At 42.6% G+C, this 22,451-nt stretch overlaps 1 protein-coding gene across 2 annotated transcripts; it reads right to left on the minus strand.

Annotated features, from left to right (window-relative positions):
* Positions 1–917: 917 nt before the first annotated feature.
* usp22 (ubiquitin specific peptidase 22) lies at positions 918–22,298 on the minus strand (the record flags this gene model as incomplete). 2 transcript variants are annotated; one of them, XM_080517608.1, is made up of 13 exons in its annotated part: positions 918–1,572; positions 2,297–2,446; positions 2,850–2,912; positions 3,035–3,126; positions 3,206–3,332; positions 3,521–3,679; positions 6,074–6,176; positions 6,367–6,514; positions 7,736–7,902; positions 8,537–8,638; positions 9,257–9,370; positions 12,866–13,026; positions 22,174–22,298. In XM_080517608.1, 13 exons carry the CDS (start codon positions 22,296–22,298, stop codon positions 1,530–1,532), a joined length of 1,554 nt encoding a protein of 517 aa, XP_080373734.1. In that variant the 3' UTR covers positions 918–1,529. The 2 variants fall into 2 exon arrangements, with proteins under 2 accessions (XP_080373734.1, XP_080373733.1); XM_080517607.1 differs by lacking the exons at positions 12,866–13,026; positions 22,174–22,298 and having other exon boundaries at positions 8,537–8,673; positions 9,217–9,370.
* Between the last annotated feature and the right edge of the window lie 153 nt (positions 22,299–22,451).

Here is a 22,451-nt window from a genome sequence, read left to right on the forward strand (position 1 = left end):
GAGAAAACCTTGCACTGTGTTCCATATTGGGACGGGGGCGCCATCTAGTGAAGGACTGTGCACTAACAGTACAACTGTTCCAGAATTACTAGTACAAACACACTTCTATCTCTGAACTGCCAGTGAATTAGTGTGTCAATAAAGGAGACCAGTCCCTCGAAATGACTTTGTTTGTGATGTACGTCATTGAGAATGAGTACCTTTTAAAATAAAAAAAAAAACACTTAATTATGTTGAGATTGTCCCAACACCAAATTCTAATATGCACTTGTGTAATTTAAGGGAGTTATGTTACCAAAGAAACTTGGGTAGGTTTCGGTACTAAACATACTGAAGTAGGTTTTGGCATCATAATGCTTAAGTATATGGAAACATCATAATTAATTGATTAAGGAACTAAATCTACTTTGGCCGGTAAACCTACTTAAATAGCTTTTTTTTTTTTTTTTGCTAAATTTGAAAATAATTGATAATATGCTGATATCTAGAGTGTGTTGGGGGGAGTCTGTTGTCCTGCCCAGTGTGTCCCTCTCTAGATAGCGCCCCCTGTTGCAACAACTCCTATTGTTGTTTGCTTTGCATTTTGTGTACAAACAACATGAGCAAAGACACAATGTCACACGGACGAACAAAAGTTGAGAGTTCCGGGAGAATGCAAAACCGTAAACAAAGTTTTTCTTTGAACCGCAGTATGTATAAAAATATATTCTTCACTGTGTTCTAATTCCTCCCTGGTGAACAATTGGAAGCAGCAAGACAGGCAGAAAATAACAAACCCTTCACATCCTACAAACTCACAAGTAGATAATGGAATAAGCTTCAGAATACTATTAGTAAGGTGATTCTTTTTTTTTAATTTTTTTTAAATTTTTTTCTCCCATCACAATATCCACTCTGAACAAAAACTAAATGCATAATAAGACGACTTCTGTCCTTGAAGTATTTGGTCTTCTGGAGGAGTGCGGCTGTGTCAGGACCAGTGTACTTGTGCCCACAAAAAAAGATTGCCGGTCGAAAAACGAATGAACAAGTCCACTTCTTTTGCAAAAGCGGAGCCTCGCAGCTCGGTTGGAAGGCCCGCCGCTCTGCCTCCCGGCAGCCCTGGGTGTTTGTGATTGCAGCTGTGCGAGTGCGTGGCAAAGACGTTGGTGAGCGACAGCATTTGTGATCAAGTAAAATCTTCAACCGGGTTTGAAGAGGAAAAACAGCTCCTCTTGTCTGCAACTAAAAACGAGGCAATGTGAAACTCTTCATCTCTTATTGGAAGGATTCTCCAGTAATGTCGCTCCTACAGTCGGCCGTCACATTTGTCGTCTCGTGTGTTCCTTCGGCGGTTCTTTCTTGAACGTAGTACAAAGAACGTAGGTTAGCGTGGAGTCGGGGTGATTCAAGAGACAGTTGCGGCTTTGAGTGACGATGACAGGCTCGTGTTTCAGTTTCCCCCGCCGGTCTTGTCACTCCGTTACCATATCCTGTGTGACCAAACCTTGCAGCGTCCCATGGCATCTCCGGCAGGCTGACGGAGGCAGCTATTCGTATTCCAGGAACTGTTTGTGGTAAAATAAGAGGTACCTGTGGGAGACAGAACCACTGTAACTCTACTTTATTTCTTTAGCACAGTCACAGCTCAAATAAGGTACTATCCATAAACAAAGTTTAAAAATAACCTATATTCTCTATTGCACAAAAGAAAAGAACATTTTCGCTCAGGTATGAACATTTCTTTGCTGCTTTTTGGTAATAAACATTGTATTGGGTTGACGTGCTAAACTTTCATGTTGTCTGAAGGGCAACAAAACTACTTGTTTAGATTAAGCTCGGGTAACAACTCTACTTGTTTAACTTATATTCCCAAAAGTAGAACAGTGGCACAAGATAGTAAAACTATATTGGTAGATTAATGTACAAAAACCAGTTGAAAAGGATTAGATACTTAAAGCAGAAAAACTACTTATTTAGATTACATGATCTAAACTAGTTTAGTGGGGATTAGATATGTATTGGTAGGTTGAGGTACTAATACCACATGGATAGAATTCAATACTCAAACTCTTAGATATATGTTTGGGTTGATTTAACGTATAAAATCTACTTGATCATGAAAACTACATATGAAAATTATCTGATGAGGATAAGATACCAAATGTATTTTGGTCTACGATGAGACACCAAAAGGGTAATTCAGCTATGGTGCTGGGATATATTTAAGTCTCAACAAGGGAACAAAAAAAAAAAAAATCTACAAACGCTAAATTATATTACTTGGGGTTGAACACTTGATGTAAAACGTGCTTACCCTTCACTATCCAGGACGTCCTTGATGCTCGCCTTTGTGATGATGGCGTCGTCACACTTGAACCATTGGTCCTTGTGCTGCCGGATGAAGGTGGTGTAGTGGCCACTTTCTAGCGTCCCCTGGTGGTTCACCACTGCAAACAAACTGTACCTGGAACAGAGAACCCAGTGTCAGGCTGGTCTGTCTTCTGTACACTTGCTCAAGTCTTAGAAGAAACTTTTAACGAGTGCAGCTTGAGGTGGGGCTAATGGAGAAACAAGTGTGCTGTTTTCCTAACTGGAAATTTCTAAATTCATAACAAGTGTTAGAATAAATTCTTGCAAAAAAAAAAAAAAGCAGGCAGAGAATTCTCCTGGGTAAAATCTGTGGAGGATGGCAGGGCAATTAATGTAAAAGCAGAACTGGGGAGGAGAAAAGGGAAGCTGTGAGAGAAACTGAAAGATTTTCCTGATGAATTTGCTGCAGTACACTAAAAATATCATCTTCCTGATAAAATTGCGAAAAATATTTCAAAGTCACTCAGTTTCGCAAGCACATTTATTGCAGGCCTTACTTGTTGTCATTGTTGAAGGGGTCAACAGACTGCTGGTACTGCCCATTCATCCGACTTTCTTTACTGAAACGCAACGGGACACAACGGACTCAGTTAAACACCTTGATTGTGACACATTGTTTCATAGAACGAGTCCAGAACAACATGGAAGCCTTGGTTTTCCACACTTTTCAGATTGTTCTCACCTTGAAGCCATGAAAGGAGTCATGTCCAGCTCCAGTGGAAACGAGACGTAAGTAGTGATCTTCCTCCGTAGTTTGGCAGAATGCTCAAACCTCTGATAATACGCACACACACAAGTTAGAACGGCATCTCTGTTATGTCCTCAGTTGGCAGTCAAACATGAACTCTCTTACTTTGAGGTGAAAGCAGGCCACGATCGGCAGCTTCTTCATGGTCAGTTGCTTGGTGGACTCCTGGTAACTATGGCAACCGCTACACTTGATCTTTGCACTGCTGCCGAGGTGCTCCGGTCTGGTGAATCTGGAAGGGACACAGGAGGAGATTTAGCCATTTCCCCGTGCTCCAGTGAAGCTGAAATGAACTGAAATGAGTTTTGCTCGTTCTGGCCCTCAATGAGTTTGACGATTCCGTAAACTTGGCTTGAGAAAAGCTGAAGATATCGTTGACGCTGACGTTTCTGAACATGTTTGTTTGGCATGTCTTGTCACCTGCGCAGGCAGTCTGTTAGCGTTGTGGCTCCAGTGGTGTGACTCTCTCCATTGAGGGCCGATCCATCGCCCCCGGGGCTGAGGGGCCAGAAGGGTGTGGAGGACCCGGGCAGATCCAGGCTGATATCCCAGAACGGGTCGATAGTTGTTGAAACTCCCCTGATAAGAAGAGACAAGAGGCAGAAAAGATGGTGTGTGAAGAAGTGCTAATGTACTGTCCATTTCCAATCAAGAGTTATCGTTTGCTGCAACCATCATTTAGCCTAACCCTAACCCTTTAACATGATGTTTGAAGTGATTTAAAGCTTTTGTGACTCAGGAAAATTGCGTTCAATTTCACTGAATAGAACCCAAACTAAGAATAATGAAGTTCAGACAAAGAACCACAACAGATGACAAAATTAATAAAAGTTATCAGTTGATAACATAAGTAAGACTATTGAAGATGACACTACAAAAAGGGAACTGCAGAAATACTTAATCCTGAAGTAACTTGGTCTTCGTGACAGCATCATAAAAGTTGGCCAGCTTTAATTTAGTATTCATCATTAGCTTCATTTTCTGAGACAATTGTGTGACTGAACATGTGATGAAACTGTTGCTAAATGTGCCAAATCTATTTCTTTGAAAAACCAATAATACCCAGATTATCGTGGACTTTTCTCATGTTTACTGATGTAATTTTGGCTTAAACTGATTAGGTTTAGACCTTCCCACTAACACAACCTCAAAACAACTCGTGTGGCAGGTGGATTAAAACCCAGAGGGCCTCGTGCTGTAAAATGATCATTTCTGAACTGAGGAGTTTGTTTCGGTTGAGATGCTCCGCAGAAATATATCCCGTCTTATCTTTCAGCCCCAGCAAATTGTTCATAGTTGTGCTGGTATCCCAAGCAGCTGTGGCTCAGATAAAAGACTCAGCAGCATTCCTCTAGAACTGCACGGCTGGCTTTGTGGGACTGACTTTCTTTCAAATCGTGACTTTGCTTGAACAACTTGGCTCAATTGTATCAGGGAGTTCTTGGTGTGGTACAACTGCACTGAAGGGGAAAAGGCTCTTTAAAAGGATGTCACAAGTTGGTGTCCTGGAGTGATACAGAGATCAGTAACTACTTCTACATTTTGCCACAAGCTAACTTCAGTATGATTTATTTTCTCAGAGGAACACTGAAACCTCTTTGTGCTTTGGTTTGGCCTCAGGTTGCCTCATTATGTGACTTAAAACTTTGTGGCTCGGCTAATGCTGTCAAACAGTGACTAATGTGGTTTCGGCTGCTCTGTGTTCCTCAGAAGATCCGCCATGGATTTTGTGGATTTATGGAGTTAAAGGAGGAGATTGAGTGGGATCCATGTCATGGGTATTTGCTTCAATTACGTTCTAAATGCCAAAATGAATAAATCACAAATTAGCAGAAGGCCCATGGGAGCATGAGTTCCCTCACAGAGCGAGGACAGAAAGGGCTTCCCTCCGACAAGCATAGAAACAAAACTTCCACATATACAGATCAGAGGGTTTACTGCTGCCGGGGCTTTTGCTGGGGCAGCGCCAGCTGTGGTTCTTCACTACAATATCAAAGTGTGAAGGCTCGTTTAAAATGAAGCCTTTACAGGGTTTGAACAAGCAATCCCATGTCGGCTCATCACCTTGAAAGTTGGCGTGACATTCATTAACGTCTTGAACCTGACGTGTGAACACTTTATTTCATATGCATGTGTGTGTGTAGCTCTGTACGAAAAGTATTGTTTCACTTTTGTCGTCTTTGTAAATTCTTGTAAGAAATGATCAAATACAGACTAATATTAACACAGACATATAATCCAACCAGAACAATAAGGTTTGGATTTTCCTTTTAACTTACCTGTTGTTACTCAATCAGGAAAAACAGAAAGTGTGTACCACAGTTGTCGATTCTTAAAGAAACTGTACCTTTATGTGAAATACCTCCCTGCCATCTTTTAGGATAGCAATTGTGAAAGTTTCAATGGATCCAACCAACCACCAGGTGGAAGTAAAGACCAACTTTACATCTTGAACGTAAACCATGAAAGGCTTTTCCTGTTGCTGCAGTGTAGCATATCAGTGTGTGTGTGTGTGTGTGTGTGTGTGTGATTGATGGTGCATTATGCCAATGATAGAGGAGAGTGGATGCGTCGAGGAGGTGGGGTGTGTTCGAGGAGTTGTCACCTCAGGGCAAGGAATCAAGGAGTTTTGAAATGCGTCTGCTCATAGTGGACATTTTGCACTGTGGTGTTGTACAAGGCCACGGCTTTGTTCTGTTGGACTTTAATCTCTTTATACGGCCTCCACAGAGGCACAAATGGGTGTGTTCTGCTTTGCACACACACATACAGTCACATCTTCGAGATTTTTAGGGACATTACATGAACACGAACGCAATTCCTTCAGCCAACTCATCATGATCTCGCTACTATAATGATGGGACTCGCATTATTTTTGCAGTTAGTGTCCATAATGCAGTTAGCGACCCGTACTGCGAAGGAGGTCCTTGCAATGCAAGAAAAACCTGAAGGAACACACACACACACACTTACTGGCACACTTGACAGGTGACGTCAGACTGCAGGCCCCCTGTGAAGATTTGGTCGATGATGCAGTTACAGTGGTTCGGGTTGTTGGCTTTCTTCCCGTTGTCATCTGTGTGAACACACACACACACACAACACACACACACACAGTCACAGATAGTGACGCTGCGTGACTTCAGAGACACTCACTCCAGAGGGATTTGTGATCAGTGCCGAGTGTCAGGCTGTACACCGCTCTCATCTTTATCTCTCCAGCAAACCCTGCTCCTCTCCCTGTCAGTGTTACGTTCTCCTCTGACCTTTGCAGTGTCTGTGCAGGACGTCCAGCGCCGCAATGAGGAACTCGTGGGCGTCCTGCTGCTCGTAGCCGGCCAGGTGCCGGGCGTGAGTCCACACCAGGTGGAGGAGGCGGAACGGGATGTGAGGCGAGCGGTGGCCTGAGTAGAACTGACAAGAGAAGGAGTGTGTGATGGAGACAACTTCTTTTTCCACACAATAGACATGTCATCGTATCACACCTCAGTTCTGCTCTTGGTATTGGCAGTTTGCCATCACTAATAGGGCTGGCTATCGTCATGGGAGTCACGATGCAATAATATATAGAATCGAGGAATTTTCTTTGACACAGTACAATACTGTTTGTTACAGCTCAAGAGATTTAAAGAATCGTGTACAATTCAAGAATATAGAGTCCCGTGGAAGCCTCTAAATTAATGATAATATTATAAAATAGTCGAATAATAGGCAAGTATTATACCATGATAAGTATGATAATACATTCACTGGCATTAAATTCAATCATTTCCTATTCGAAAAATTAAACACCCCCGCACTGTACAGATATCGACCATGAGTGAATGGCCACTTATGCCAGAGTCGAATTAATATTGGGAGGGTGGAATGCTGATAACAATATGCACCTAAATATATGTAAAAAAAGTTTGTGCAGCCCTAATTAGTAATTATTTTCCATTTTGTCTGAACATCACGATGAATCAACTAAAGAATGGACACCAGTTTCCTCTATATTAAAACGCGTAAAAAACGTAACGTTTCTAAATAAAGACTCAAGTTTGAATAATGGTTGACTCTCGCATTATGCTTAGTTTATTTCATTTGTGATACAACAGTGTGTAAAATTTGATTAATTCTTCTCAATAAAAGAGTTCTGAAGATATTTGTAAAAATATTTGGTGGATCACTTCAAGCATGAAATACAACGGACAGATGAGCTCACTGAGCTAGTTTCAACTACTTCTCATCCGACTGCACTCACCAACAACAAAAACAGTGCTGACGAGCCACGATGGAGCATTAAGATTAGGACCACGGCTGTTATTATGCTCAATTAGCACGAGCCTCTGAGAAACGTCAACTTGAAGATCAAAGTTATTGTTTTCACTCACAACAGCTGTTTAGAGCAACAGAAAACATCACAGTTGACTTGTTTTATTTTGGTTTTCCAGGTGTAGAGTAGGTCTGTGGTGACAACAATGAATTAGTTACAGTACGATCCCATATTGCACCAATATTGTGCAGCCCTACGAACCACCTTGTAGTAAAAACTTGTATTACACAAAAGGTCATCATTAGGCCTGTTGGTCATATGGCGTCCTGACAGTAATTTGTTGGTATAAAAAAATAATAATATATATATATATACTTTACCTCCTGGAATAACTGCGACATCTCGCACACCAAGCAGGAGTTGCTTTGCATCTCGCATTTGTGTCGGTCGGACAGGAAAAAGTCTCGCAGTAACGGCGTGTGCGTCAAGGCCTGGACGATGCAGTTCATGAAGCACGTGTTGCCCAGGTTTATCAAACCACGTAGGCCTGAGGATTGAAGATGGACGGAGAGCGGTCAAAACAGGCATGGCAAAAAATCCCCAAAACAATACAGTCGACACAAAAGAATGAAGAAAAGGAAAACAAGGAAGACCATATTTTTCGGCTGCTGCAGTACCGATACTGCAATGCCGTTAACTGAGAAACACATACACACACACACACACACACACCAATGCCCCAGAGGCAAAGCTGGACTGCAAGCTAGGAAACCCTTGGCAAATCACCCCACACAAGGAAGGGAAGGAGGAAACAGGAGGGAGGAAAGCAGTGGCCTTCTCTCAGATGAGCAACCAGGCCTGTAATTTCCCTCACTGAAGATGATTCCAGAGATGTTAATGGTGCTTGAGCGGATCCCTGCAGGCTGCTACAAGGTGTTAAATGTATGCCAGCACTCTCCGCTCCCACAGGCGGCCTCATCCCATCACGACAGCGTCACTCCAATACCCCCAGTCAGTTCAGACAGCATGGAAGCATGTTTTATTGACACAAAAATAATGTGCAGTATTTTCTGGCTGGCTCAGGCGATAATGAATAGTGCATTGTCGTTTACCGCTTCTGCAATATTCAGGCGACGCCTCTCTCTGTCCGTGTCTACAGAACGGTAGCTTGCAGCACTCACCAATAGTACAGTTGGAAGTGATTCTCCTTCTCTTAGGGTTGTGGCGGAGCAGTTCCAGCTCCCTCTTGGTGGGTTCCCATGTCGAGTATTTCTCTCCTATACCTGAAACACAACCCACAGTCAATATGCTCGCATCACTATTCGTGCCACAGGAAGACATTGATAGGTACATTTGATGAGTTGTTGCCTCAGTTTATTTATATTACAAGAAGCCTGGAGGTTTTAGGCTGTTTTTTTCCTGTGTGGAGTTTGCATGTAGTTCCTTTGCCTGTTAGGTGTTTTCCTGCCAGTACTCATGGGAAATCCCAGCTTAATCTGAGAATGTACCCAGAGTATATCTTCCCAATCTGCTAATAAATCCATATTTTAGGTTTCAAGTATTTCAGTGAAGAAAACAAAAAACTGACAAATACTTTTTGCCATTGTTCAACTTGAACACCTTGTCGCTTGTCGGAATCCTCACTGGGATGGTTTTACAAGAGTAAATATGTTGATTTTGTCTGAAATGTTGACGAAAAAACAGAAAAGGCACCTTAAACTGCTCAACAATCTGACAACCAAGTCCAGCAGCAGAGCAGCAATATGACAATAATCTGTCGCAAAACTACAAAAGGACTTGTGGCGTTCTGCAAGGATCAATCTCGGGGCCTGTCATTATACATGTACTGTATATGGACCACATTGTGTTTGTGTCTCGCTGTAGAGTTGATTGTCGCCTACCTTGCATTTTCCATGCTTTCCTTTGTTCCTCTTTGGCAATCTGTTCCATCTCTTTGTCATAGATGTAGTCTTGGCACATGAAGCAGTAAATACCCCCGTACAGCAGGTCGATAGCTGGAAACACAGAAAAGATTCTGCGTTTTATTCCAAAGGCTGAGATGGCTCAGTTCATGCGACTGTGTGAAGGTAATCAAGGTGTGCCACTTCATTTCCTCATTCATTTTCATTCTGTTCAGATTGCGTTGCCATTGTGCTGCAATGCTAGAAAGCCGGGGCGAATCAGCTGACATACACCATTACTGAACCTCTACCATCAACGAATAACATTTCTGTGAATGGGAGTACACCAGGGGCCATAAAGATTTCAATTGGGGAAAACCACAAAAGCATAAGAAATTAAAACTAATAAATCCTATTTTTAGTTCTTGTGTAAAGACTTTGATGCTCATTTGAACATTGCTGGCACTTTTGGCAGAGGACATGTGTATGCATGGGCATCCTGAGGCCAATTCTGGCAGCTTTCTATCAGAATGACAATTAAACCCTGCAGCTGTCTGAGCGACAATCGTTCATCCACATGGGGCCAGCCCTTGTTCCACAACAGCATCATAAAGCAATCATGACTCTGCCAACACTAATTATTTCCATCTTTGGACCAATTTTGATAGGTACTGACCACTGTAAACCAGGATTACGTCATAAAAGCTGCAGTCTTTCCACTTCATGGTCTATTGCTTTATCGGCTGTATTTTTTTTTTCAAACAGTCCATAACTGACACACAGTAGAAATAGAAGAAAAGTTTGATCTCTCCCCGAAATCTTGCAGCCACTTAAATGTTTATGTCCAAACAGGAACTGTTTTTCCAACTCCTCTCCACACCTGCTCCATGCCCTGCAGCTACCGGTTTGATGTTGTTGCAATAAAAACCCGTTGGACATTTTGGCTTTCGTCCCCTGCAGCCATGAAGGGGGGAGGGGGGGGGGGGGGAGGGGAGGAGGGGGGGGGGGGGGGGGGCAGCAAGGTAAGGAGGTTTCACCACGGGGAAGACAGACAATAGTGGATGAGGCTGATGGTACCGTCGCGCAGAGACAAAGTCCTTCGACAATTCTGGATAGCGAAAGGGTCATTGGGTAACCATGGGAACAAGAGCAGGGCTGAAGAGAGGAGGATGGAGACTGAGAGATTGGAAAAAAACCAAATGGCTGAGTGGATATGGATAAAACAGGCAGGTGAATGAGATGAAATGGCAAAAACAAACAAACGAGGAGAAGTGGGAAGGAGGAGGGGGAGGGCAGAGGAGAGGGAAGGCAGAGGAGGGGCTGTGGTTTAATGAAGGCTAATTCCATGGGGTTTGTTAAAGACGACTTAATTACCTCCTCACTATTCTGCTGAGATCTGTTCCTCCTCTCGCCTTTCCCTCCCTGTGTGTCAGACGGTTTCGCACTCTATTTTTGCACCAGCAATTCAGCTGCTAACCTAATTAATCTCACAATTACACTTTGTGGGAATCGAGCACACACCCACCAAAGAGAGAGAGAGAGAGAAAGAGGGGGGGGGGGTGTTCCTGAGCTAATGCATAAGTAAAGGAGGCTTTATAAAGCCAAAACCAGAAACAAAAACAAACAAATGGCAAATTCTCAACATGTGCAGCCCGAGTGGCTTCGCTGCGACATCGTCCTCCTCCACCTGAAACGCTGCAGTGTAACAGGCTTGAATCGCTGCCCAATTTTGTTTATGTGGAGAAGAACAAAGAAGAACAAAAAAAAAACCTGTCGGCTGATTTCAGATTAAAAGGATGAAGATTATGTCCTGTTTAAACCATGTTCTAGCTTAAGTCTGTCCTTTATTTTGTCTTGTGATGACAAGGTTTTTAACATTCTTTGCAAATGCCATTTTTATTGCATCTTTAGCAATTTCAGCCTCAAATATGACATCCGTATATTGCTATTCCTCTTAAGGATTTCTATTCCTTATACTTTAATTGTGATTTATTGTATTTTGTATTTAATTAAGAGTTCCATTTGGTAACTTTCTCGTTTTTTCCAATTTCTTAGTGTAATCTACAAAAAAAATTACTGATTACATTGAGAGAAGAGTAGTTCTTTTAGGGTTTTGACAATTTCTGATAATATGATGACAATAATAACTTCTGCTTTAGGCCCCATTTGCACAAGATTTTCAGGTGAAGATGGAAAAACGATCCGTTTCATGACAATGATGCTCGGAGCCGATGAAAATCGCATCGGTAAACAGTTGGAGAATTTATGCTAAGAAGCTGGATTCCTGGAAGCTCTGAGTCAAAAGACAAATGTTTAATACAAATTTTTTTCCCCTTATTTATTGCTTAATTTAATTTGTAATGATTTTTTTTTCACACTGTACAATAGATCGTTCAACAGCTGTGTTTCCTGCCCGAGTTCAAATAATATTCAGTCGTCCTTTTTTGCAATAAATTCAGTCGTGTCTGAGCAGCATTTCGACTGTTACAGGCCATGTGTTCCTGTGGGAGGTGCAAAGACGGAAGGGGAAAACAGCCAACTGGTCCTAATATTCAGCAAAACACCCACGACTTCGCTCATATCTGCAGCCTTCCAGATTGTGTCTGTTTGGTGCAAATATTTAGTTCGGTGCCTCGGAAAACACAAATTTCGCCGTTTCATTCCTGTGAGTGCACGTGTGCAAAGCAGCTTCTGCGCGGTGGCTTTCGGCTCCTGCAAACCGAAGCCTTCAAAGGGGGAATATTTGAACAAACCTAGTGCAAACCAGCAAAAGCAGTGGCGTGCGGTATTTTGGAGTTACCTCCATGGCCTGGAATATTAATCCTGTCAAAACAAGTCGAAGACAAATCTCGTTGTTGTGCCGAGAAATACACAACGCTTGTTTGGAAGGGCTTTTGAAAGAAGGCCGTCTGTAAAAGCAGGCAGGTGTGCTCAGTAATCGTATCGACCCAATGCTCTTTATTCTACTCAGTGACCGGGGCAGACCTCTCCTCCTGCTCATTAGCAGGGCTGCGAATGTGTGTATTATATCTCACGAGTTAGATGAGACCACAACACACAGGTGGCGTTCAAACCTCCCTTCGGAGGCCAAAACCCTTCCGGACTGTGTTGCAGTTTCGTTGCATGAGGTTGCGTAATAGCCCAGGGCTCAGCAGCTCTTGATTAGTTGGTTTGATTAAATGCTTCTCAAAACACAAATGTATTGCAGTGGGCCTGTGAACAACGACTTAATAAAATGTAAAAGTGTAGTGCTTGTCAGTGCTTGTCATCTTTATATGGAAAAATATTTATAGGAATGTTCTCCAGGGTCCAGTTGTACATTTATTTGCAAGCATGCAGATTCACCAAAAACGAGGGTGCACCAACACACATCTCTTCCAGGTGGTACACATTTCATTTAACAAACAGAGGAATCAATGCGTCACATGAGGCAGATAGAATTGGTAGGTGTTTTTTTATCCCAATGATTGAGGTTCGACCATAAATGGTGTGAAAACATTAAACCCCAAGTTGTCACAAGTGTGAGTGAATATGTAGACGTGACAAATCAAGTAATACAATTTGAAACTACTGAAGGCAATACAATAAGACGGTGCGAGGGTGACGTACCTAGGTTATGCCTTTTACTCTTGGCATGTTCGTGGATGTGTTTTTTGGCAAAGCAGGCGAAGAAGACGCAGTAGAGGCAGGAGTGGAGTCTGTTGAGATGGGCGCCGCACATGTGGCAGATACATGACTTGGCCTGAAAGAGAAAGGGGGGGGGGGGGGGGGTTATGAAAAATCCTGTATCCGACACTGTGATTTGCACGTGCCACTCTTACACCTTCATCTTTGAACGATATGGAAACAAACAATGTGCAATGGTTTTCAGGTTGCAAATATGGCAACAACACTGCCCGTTTGCTCTGCGTGTGGCGACCCGCATTGAAAACAGCAGCATGTAGGGTCCCTTTCATCCTGACTTGTTTTTCACGAACGATCCTCTTGATGTGTCCTGGGCAAGAAATGTAATTGTTGTGCAGCAAATTCTAAACAATTCAGTCGGCTACTAAAAAAAACAAACAAATATGGGTTATTGACTTCCACTTATAGAGAAAATCGAAAGACGTTCTAAAGGATAGAGAAATGGTATATAATGTGTCCAGGTAAAATGTACCTGTGCAGTACAATGCAAGCACTGAGATGGTATGACACAGAACAGAACACAGTTTTAATTTGTTTTTGTTTTCAAATGCAGCTTTGCCACCGAACTTGAACAACGTTGTCAAGGACGTCCATGAATTTTGTTCTGACGAGTTTAAGACAGAACATTCTATGCCAATAATTTAAGTAAAAATATATCCGTACACATGGCACCAACTACATGTTTTCTTCCTCCACTCCACAATAATGTTCTTTGTCGCTTCACATCCATCAATCACCTCTACCTGTACCTGCAGACTTTGACAAGGTCATAGCTGTTTTTTTTTAAACATCTTTTTTTTTTATCAATCCTCACAAACAAGTTTCAAATGACAATTTGGAAGCAGATAAATCCAATCTTCACTTCTTCCAGCTCCTCCCACAGGGTCCCCAGCTGCAGTGAGGCCAGCTGGGATGGGTAATCTCTGGGATACCCTCAGGCTCTTGTCCCAGTTGGTTGTGCCTGGCAGACCTCAAACAGACGTCTACCAGGGGAGATAGGAATGGTGTTTCTGTATCGTCTCAACGAGCTCCCCATCGAGGTGCATTATCCCAGTACAACATTTATAGAGTACTGTTTACGAGTGGCGGCTGACCGATCAAGAAATTTAAAAACTGCAAGGTTTCCCAAATTGCTCCAAAAAAATTTGTGCCAAATTCAATTTGAAAGGCCTCAAATACTTCAAGGTCAATTTCTTCTTGCTTTAAGCTTCACCTCGATATAATTATGGGTGAAGGTGTGAATCGAAACCACCTCTCAACGTGTAGAACAAGAAGAGTGACCATTTTGTTTCATCATCCATTCATTGCTGGACTTAAAACTCAATCAGGTTGAAATATTCTGAGGGACCTCTGCAGTCCATTTAGCAAGCAGAAGACATTACATGTCAGAGTATTGCAAGAAAAAAAAAAAATTCTTTTTTGTGGACATTTCTGGATGTCATAAGCTATTTTCATTGTTCTGTTCCTCTTTTCACCTTCATTGCTTCTCGAACACTAACTTTCTATGAAGTAGAAATGAGAAGCACAGGTGTAGGGGGTTTCTTTGATCGCTGGTGATGTGTTCAGAATAACAATCAGCATCGGGAAAGCAATCTAACATGGCTGTAGTGGAACTAAGCACATGAACGTAGCCTCAAAAAGCTCTAAGCATCCCAATATAGTATGGATTAGAATTTATTTGAGTTATACCGGCAGGTTTAAACATGTCATGATTCAGATAAAACTCTTGTGATCAATATGCAGTCTTGAAATACAGGATAGAACGATCAATTATTAACTGTGCTTCCTATACATTCTGTTTGAAAGTCACTCTGGAAAGGCAAAATGAAAAGTGTGTGTGTGGGGGTGTGACTGTGGATGGAGGGTAGATAGTGATAGTTCAAAAGCATGCAGATGACAAGCTGGCATGCCAATGAGCCAGCGTGAAAATGAGGAGGTGAGAAGAAATTAGCAATGCCTTGCAGAGGAGAGCGAGGAAAATGAGAAACAAGGGGAAAACCGTCAAAGAACGGAGAGGCGAAAAGAGAAAAGACTGATGGATGGTACTAAATGAACTGGTTGTTTTATGAAAATACCTGCAGTTTGCTGAACAGAATGTAGTTTGACAAAACAGCACAATAGAAAAGCAAAGTGTAACTCTGTGTCTTTGACAGATTCCAAGTAACGCTTGTATCCATCCAAAGGTTTTACATTTAATCTGTTCTGCTGCTATAAAAGCTTTTCAGTCTTCCCCAAAGAATATTTGGCGGGTTTATGTCTCAAGTCTCATTGTAGGCCATATTCAGATGCTTCTTTTTACCATTTCTTTTGCATTTTCGGATGTCACTGCCCTGCTTAAAGACTCAAGAGCTTCACCTCAAACCCAATTTTTTGGCACCGACTGACACTTTTCTCCATAAAGTGGATCGGCAGTCTCCCAATTTCATTATCCCTTTGACACGATCTCTCGTACCGTAAACCACAGCAAGTTCATGTCTCCATATTTTAGACTTGTTGCACTTCATATGGAGGAGGTCAAATTGTGTAATTGACAGAATGTCGAAGAAATATGTTGTTTGTTGTGCTGATTGAAAACAGTACTGCTGTTTGTGCCAGCTCAGCGCAAGGCATCTTTTATTGAAAACAATGTAGTTTTCAGGTAGGGCCACAAGTGGGTGCTGTTGTATATGTAACAAAACTACACACATTAATGAAACATTCACAATGGCGAATATGCATGTTTGTCCCAGGAGAATATTCGACTCTGGAGGCCGCCATTGTTGTTGTCCATCTACTCATGCATGTGCAGAAGAACCATATACTATGGTCATGGTAACCATGCACAGTAGCAGCATTTCAGAAAAGTCGCATTTTCCTTTATCTAAACAAAGACGGAAGTTAAACGGCAACAAAGCATCAGAACATTTTGGGAAAGCAGTTTCTAAATCCGTCTTTCTGGACTTCTATGTGGCTCTTTAGTTGTCCGTTGTGAGGAAAACACTGAAACAAGCAACTCTTACTGCAGCGAGATCATCAATTATTGATTAACTCAGTCCACACCAACACTGAAAGTGAAAAAAAAGCAGACTATTGCATCCTTTCAATACATTTAAATGAAGTATTCGGAATTGTAACGCTGTCCTTGATTATGTGAATATGCTTAGTTGTCAATAATTATTGAGATTTCCTTTGGATGATCCAGTTGAAAAAGATTGTCTTCAGAAATTACCAAACCAATCTCCACCAGTTTCGTGGTATGGGCATCACCAGAAACAGCTGTGTAAACAAGAAGTGGACACTGTGGACAAAGTGCTGGCAACCGATCACACCCATCACATATTGTTGACTAAATGTGTGTTCACTTGAGTTAAATACATTATGGTAAATAATTGAAAATCTGAATATGATCTGCAATTGTCTTAACTGGTACACTAAAGCGTACAATACAATAATGATATGTGCAATAATGCTGGGAAAAGGCATCACACAGAACCTCAAAAGCTCTCTGGTGCCCCCTAGTGAAAGCCCTCCATCCCCTTTAAAATCCACGAGATTACATGATGAGGTCTCAGCTCAACAATGTTCTCAATCCAGCACGAGTCCTGCCACAAACGCAAAACAGAGGCTCCAATAAAACTGATTCTCATTCTCCACACGCAGACACGCCGCTCAATGTGCAAGTGCTTAGACAGCACATGAATTATGAAAACGCGCACCAATATGCAACTATCTTTCCTCGCTCATTCTCCTGGCTGTCAGGGTTATGGCGCGTGCCGCTGGCTTTCTCCCGCCCCGTCCCTGAGGGCGCTGGATTCTTGTAGGAAATTGTGTCTTCTGCTCATCTGAGATGCCTCTTCCACGTCCTCGGCTGTCAGACCGACAGCAACGCGTTTGAGCAGTGGCTGGCATGTCGTGGAAGTAGTGGAACGACGGCTGTGAAACCAGAGAGGCGCTGCGGTTTCTCCGGGACTCTGCCAACAGGCCTCTGACTCTTGTCACATTTACCAGAGAAGTGGCGGGCTGTCGGCGACGGGCCATCTGCAGGCGGGGTGGCGCGTTAGTGGAGGTAATGGGTTGGAAAGATCCCGGTTTGAGAAGTGAAAGCAAGAAGATTATTTACACTGCGAGCCAAAAGGGAGCAACACCTGAACGAGGACGCTCGAATGCAGAGTCGGACAGAGTCCAGAAAAGCAAGAACGACGTCCTTCCGGGCAGAGGATCAACAAATACAGCATCTCAGGGGCTTTCCACAATATGTGCCGCTTGTCTGACAACAGAAAGATAAATGACAAACTGGAACCTGCAGTTTGTCTTACCTGTTGGCTTGTGTGCAAACTGCACTTACACAGCACAAATGTGTTATTTCTCGGTTGCGACAATGTTTTCTAGTAATAAATCGGATTACATGGCCAAACTTGTTTATTTTCCTTTTGAACTGCACATTTGTATGAAACACACATTTGTGAGACGACTACAAACAACACCTCGCTTGCCAAGATGCATTGTTACAAAGGAATCTAATCTAAAAATAAAGCCAGGAAGAGTTCTGAAAGTAGAAAACTTTGTGTTCTGACAAAAAAAGTGCATTAAAAAAAAAATCCTAATAATAGAAAATAATACATTCACTGGCCGTTTTATGAGGTAAATGTGTTTAAATACTCAACACGAATCAGACAGTTACCGAGCAACAATTGCATTATGTATTTCAGCATTGAGACAAGATGAGCTGCTCAAGATCAAACCCGGCTTTAGAACAGGGAACCGGATGGTCTGAGTATTTCAGAAACTGCTGATCTACTGGGAATTTCACAGCCAAACAATCTCTCGGGATTATAGAGAACAGTAGCGGGGAAAAAAAGAGGAACTATCTCGTGATTGCATTTCTCTGGTTAAAAATGCTTTTTCGAAATCTAACATTACTAGACAGTACTCTGTATTCGCCACATTTCAGTCCAATAGATGGAGTGGAAGTGGGGAGTCACATCATGGACGTTAACGGAAATGCCTCGATCATGTCGTGGGTCTTTAACGGCAGCGTGTACGGGTTGCAAGATGCGATTAAACAACTTAGAATAGAACCTGAACAACTGGCTTGTATTTAAAATGCAGTTGGCATCCATATACCGACACAAATATGAATCATAATCTATTTTTATTTTCAGGGTTCACATAAAGCATCAGCTGCAGCAGAATATTGTTTCTATGAGAGAGATTGAGGACACGGAGAATGAGAAATAGAGATCAAGAGAAATAACTGAGATCCAGATAGAAAGTGAGGAAGATCGAGAGCCTTGTTTATACAACAACAATTGACAAGAATCGTCATTTCAGAAAGGGTTCAAGTGAAGACGAAATGTAAAAGCAAAACAACCTTAAAATGCTGTAAGCCCTGTTTAAACGACATTTCAAATAAAAGGTTTTTTTTTTGCATCGTCATTACATGGAAACGGCAGAAATGCTGAAAATGATGTCATTAGCATGCCGGGAAATGAAATTTACAAGTCCGTTTATAAAAATAGAAATATTAACTTTTTAAAATGTATTCCTAAAATGTGAGTCGTTTTCACAAGAAATGTATATCAACTGGGCCTGGGATAAAGCTGGAGCCATAGATCAATAGATACAGTGATCTTTGAAGAGAGATGAAGAGAAATAGAGATTACGAGACAGAACGGCAGGAAGCGAGAAATGTATAAATAAACAAATGCAGAGAGATGCAGCCTGACAGAAAGAGACAGAACGCTACCTACGGAGCACGCGAATAAAAGAGATAGAAACTGAGCTGAAGGAAAGGCAAAAAGAGTGGAGAGAGAGGTGGAGAGAGAGAGGGAGAGAGAGAGAGAGAGACTGAAATGAATGTAAAGCAAAGGAAAATCCAGAAAAAAGTAGTCAAGTGATGAAGAGGCGGACTTTATTGACTCCCAAAGAAATTCGAAGAAAAATCTTTTCACTTTTGTTATGTTAGCGGTGTATCATGTTCAGAAATATCCTCTTTAACGCAACACAAGAAAGGAACGGAGGATCACAGGAGTTCATGACCCACATTTCCCGACGACTTTGATTGTTCAAATTTAGCCTAGCGGCTATAACACCGTTTTCTCTCATGTGGCACAGAACATAAATTTATAATACTCCTTTTAACAGGCGTAAAGTGCTTTCAAAAGATATTTCATTTCTAAACACAATACATTCAATGCCACAGAAATGTTGTCACATTTTATAGGAATCAGAAGGTCAGATTGACTTTCGGCCACCGAATGGAATGATTTCATCTTGGAATCAGAGATAACGTTGAGAGGAGAAATCTTGGCGATATCCACTTATTGGGTTGATCGTATGTAGACAAGACACCCAAAAAAGAAAAGAATCTAATAATCAAAACACAGGCAGGATATCTTAGTACTCACAAAAAGGCTACGCAAGGACAGAGAAAGATTTCAGAAGGAAATATGAGCTGCGAGTTCGTCATGTGTTAAAAGTCGTTTGATTCCTTTGTGTTCAGTCATCTTCGATGTATTAAACTTCAATCCAACCACACCAAACTGATCTGGAAGACCCTGCTTTCAGAGTGTCCCATGTTTTTTCCCCCCATTGAGATGATGGCATTCACACCTCCCGAAGAGGCTCGAACGGCACGATCGCACTGAAGGTACATTTCAACCACCACAAAAAAAAATCTGAAAATAGTGAACACACACTTAAAAATCCACCAGCCTACTGGTGTTGCCCACTTGAAGACCTGAAACGGACGATGAATTATCTTTCAGTCGACGTTTCCGACGGAGGTGTCTGGGGAATCAGTTTGCTTCACGTTCGGCTGATAAAATCCGACGCGTCTGTCATTCCGATGGCGATAAGAGCGGCCCGTGATTGGAGATAAAGCCCGAAGCGGAGAGCCTGTAATTCTCAAGGTGAACGAGTGCTTAAAATTCAATATGCAGCACAGTGGTCAGCAGACGGATGCAGGCTGAGAGTATGTACGGTGATGGGGAACAAATGAGACAACGGGCATGGTTCACAGAATTTTCACTCCACCCCTGCGGCATCCTCAACATCCAACTAAAGCCGGTATCAAGTGGGTTCAGCTGACCCAGAATATCCAGTTACATTAGTCAGTAATAATACATGAAAACCTTAAACGGACGTATGTGGTACAGTTTGACCTTGTTGATCTCAGACAACTTTACGAGTTCGGTCCCATTCATCCACATTTTACAAAGCTGTCAGTCAAGACGCTGTCTTATGCCTTCATTTGTGTGCCTGTTTTTTTTTACAATAATTATTGTGATTTATCCGTACAATTTGATTGCTTTAGGCCTGCGAGGACCTATAAAAGTCTCCGTCTTCACCTCCACCTGAACACAAGCCTCTCATCCATTGGGAATTTCAGGTCTGCCAACTTTTCTTCGCCCTCTGTCTGGAATCACAAAGCCACTTTTGTCAGATGATCCATTTCCTATAATATTATGTTTTATATCACTAGGCTACGGTGTTACTAAGTGACACAAAAGCTTCAACGCTCAGGAGATCAAAAGGCGCAGTTTGGCAAGAGTGAGCCTGCGAGTAGACCGCAACAACAAAAAAGCTGCAATTATGGACAAATCCCCATCATGGCAGGAGAGCAAAATTCACATTAAAAATAGAGACGTCAGCCAGAGGTGGAGGTGAAAACTGAGATATTTACAGTTCCTTATACACAAACCATAACCATACGAATATACACAAATATAGTTATGAACTCAACTAACAGTTAGCTGTTATGATTCTTCAAGATATTGACCGAAAACACTTCAACACATCAGCATCAGTTGAGAAGACAGATGGGCCCCATTTCCACGACGCATCAAGTCAAAACGCATCATTTTTTGTTTCAGAAAGGTTTCACGTTTCCACTGCAATGTTTTGGAACCGATGTCCATTTCCACAGAAATGGCAGAAGGGCTGAAGTTGGCATGCCAGGCACTGTTGTTTGCTTTCGGAATAAAACTACACATACGCACCCAGAGGGTTAACGTTAACAAGAGAAAAATTGGGATGACGTCAGCACAGCGCACTCAGGTTTGGATCAGTTAAAACCAGGTTGTCCAAACCTTGCACACGAGTCGGGCGCACCAGAAATCGAAGGCTTCTGAATGCACCAAACACACAATTCGACTGCTGTGAAAGATTCATTGTAGGAATTGTTTTTGCTGGTCCATCCAATGGCAAAATAGCTACTGCTGTTTTCATCCTTTTATACTTTTTTTTACAAGCAAACGTGGGCTCTGTGGTAGTAAAAATACCATCACGATTGTTGCCGCAAGCTAACTGAGCCCCAGCACTATGGACATGGAAATTCTGTTACATAACAGCAGACAAAAGGTCATATATTTGCATCTTTTTGAATTAGAAGCCAAGTTGTTTCTCATCCGATAGGGAAATTAAATGAAAAGTCTTGGGAAGACTGGACTCATGTAAAGGAGGTGGGAAGAGAAACAGGGCTTGAGGGTACTTAAGGACAAGAAGAGAGACAAGAAAAAAAAAAAGAAAAAAAAAACACCAGGTACCATCCACACAAACTGAAATTGCTCTGCAATTGCACTCGAACAGAGGATTTTTAATGGGGATGACTAAACAAAAGGTGTGCATGAGAAACCACCCAGACTGCTGTCTGTTGTAACCACTGAAGACACGGGTGGAAAACTGAGCTGCAATCAATAAAAATGGTGTGGCACACCAAGATAATGCTAATGAGGAGGATGTGCCAAGGCTTGTGGAGGAGATTATTTTCACCCTGCTTGTTGGACATGTTGCAGGCTGCAGATGCAAAAACACAACATTGTAGTATTTGTGTGCACATTATGGAGGATTGCTATTCTTGCAGACACATGGGCAGACAATCTGTACTCATGCAAGAGAGAGAGAGAGAGAGCGATATTGTTGATTAGGGGACGCAGCCATGCATCTGCGGCTGTGATGTAAGAGGAAGGTTTGGGGATGCCTCGAATTCGGACAACAATGGTATCAGAGGCAACAACCGACAGGGAAGCAGGTAGTAGGAAGTGGAGCTCGGCTGCTGCAGCACCAACTGATGTACATCCCACCCAGCTCTGGTGGAGTGGTGGCAGGTTGACTGTACTTTCTGACAATAAGTGTGTCGGATGCGTGTGTTGTTGCGGAAGGGCGGGGAAGTGCCCACGCCACTCACACACACTTTCCTCCGGGTTCCCCCCCCCATTCTATTCACCCCTAGCTTCACCGTCAATACTGGTCACTTTACCTTGCGTTTTCTGGTCTCCGCCGAACCGCTCCACACGAAACACTGATAGATCACCCTCAGGTTCTGCTTCCAATTGTCCACCTTGAAGCCGCTGACATGGGGGCAACCTGCGGGACTCATGGCAGTCACAGCATCCGGCTTGTCGCGGTCCTCGCTGCGGCGGTAAAAGACCCGCACGGGTCCCCGCAAACACGGCTCTCGGAGCCGCGGAGGGGGGCTGGTGAGCAGCGCCGCCGCCGCCAGATTCGTCGTCCGCCACTCAGGCTACCTGCA

The sequence above is a fragment of the Blennius ocellaris genome (assembly GCF_963422515.1).
Source record: "Blennius ocellaris genome assembly, chromosome: 21".
Lineage (NCBI taxonomy): Eukaryota > Metazoa > Chordata > Actinopteri > Blenniiformes > Blenniidae > Blennius > Blennius ocellaris.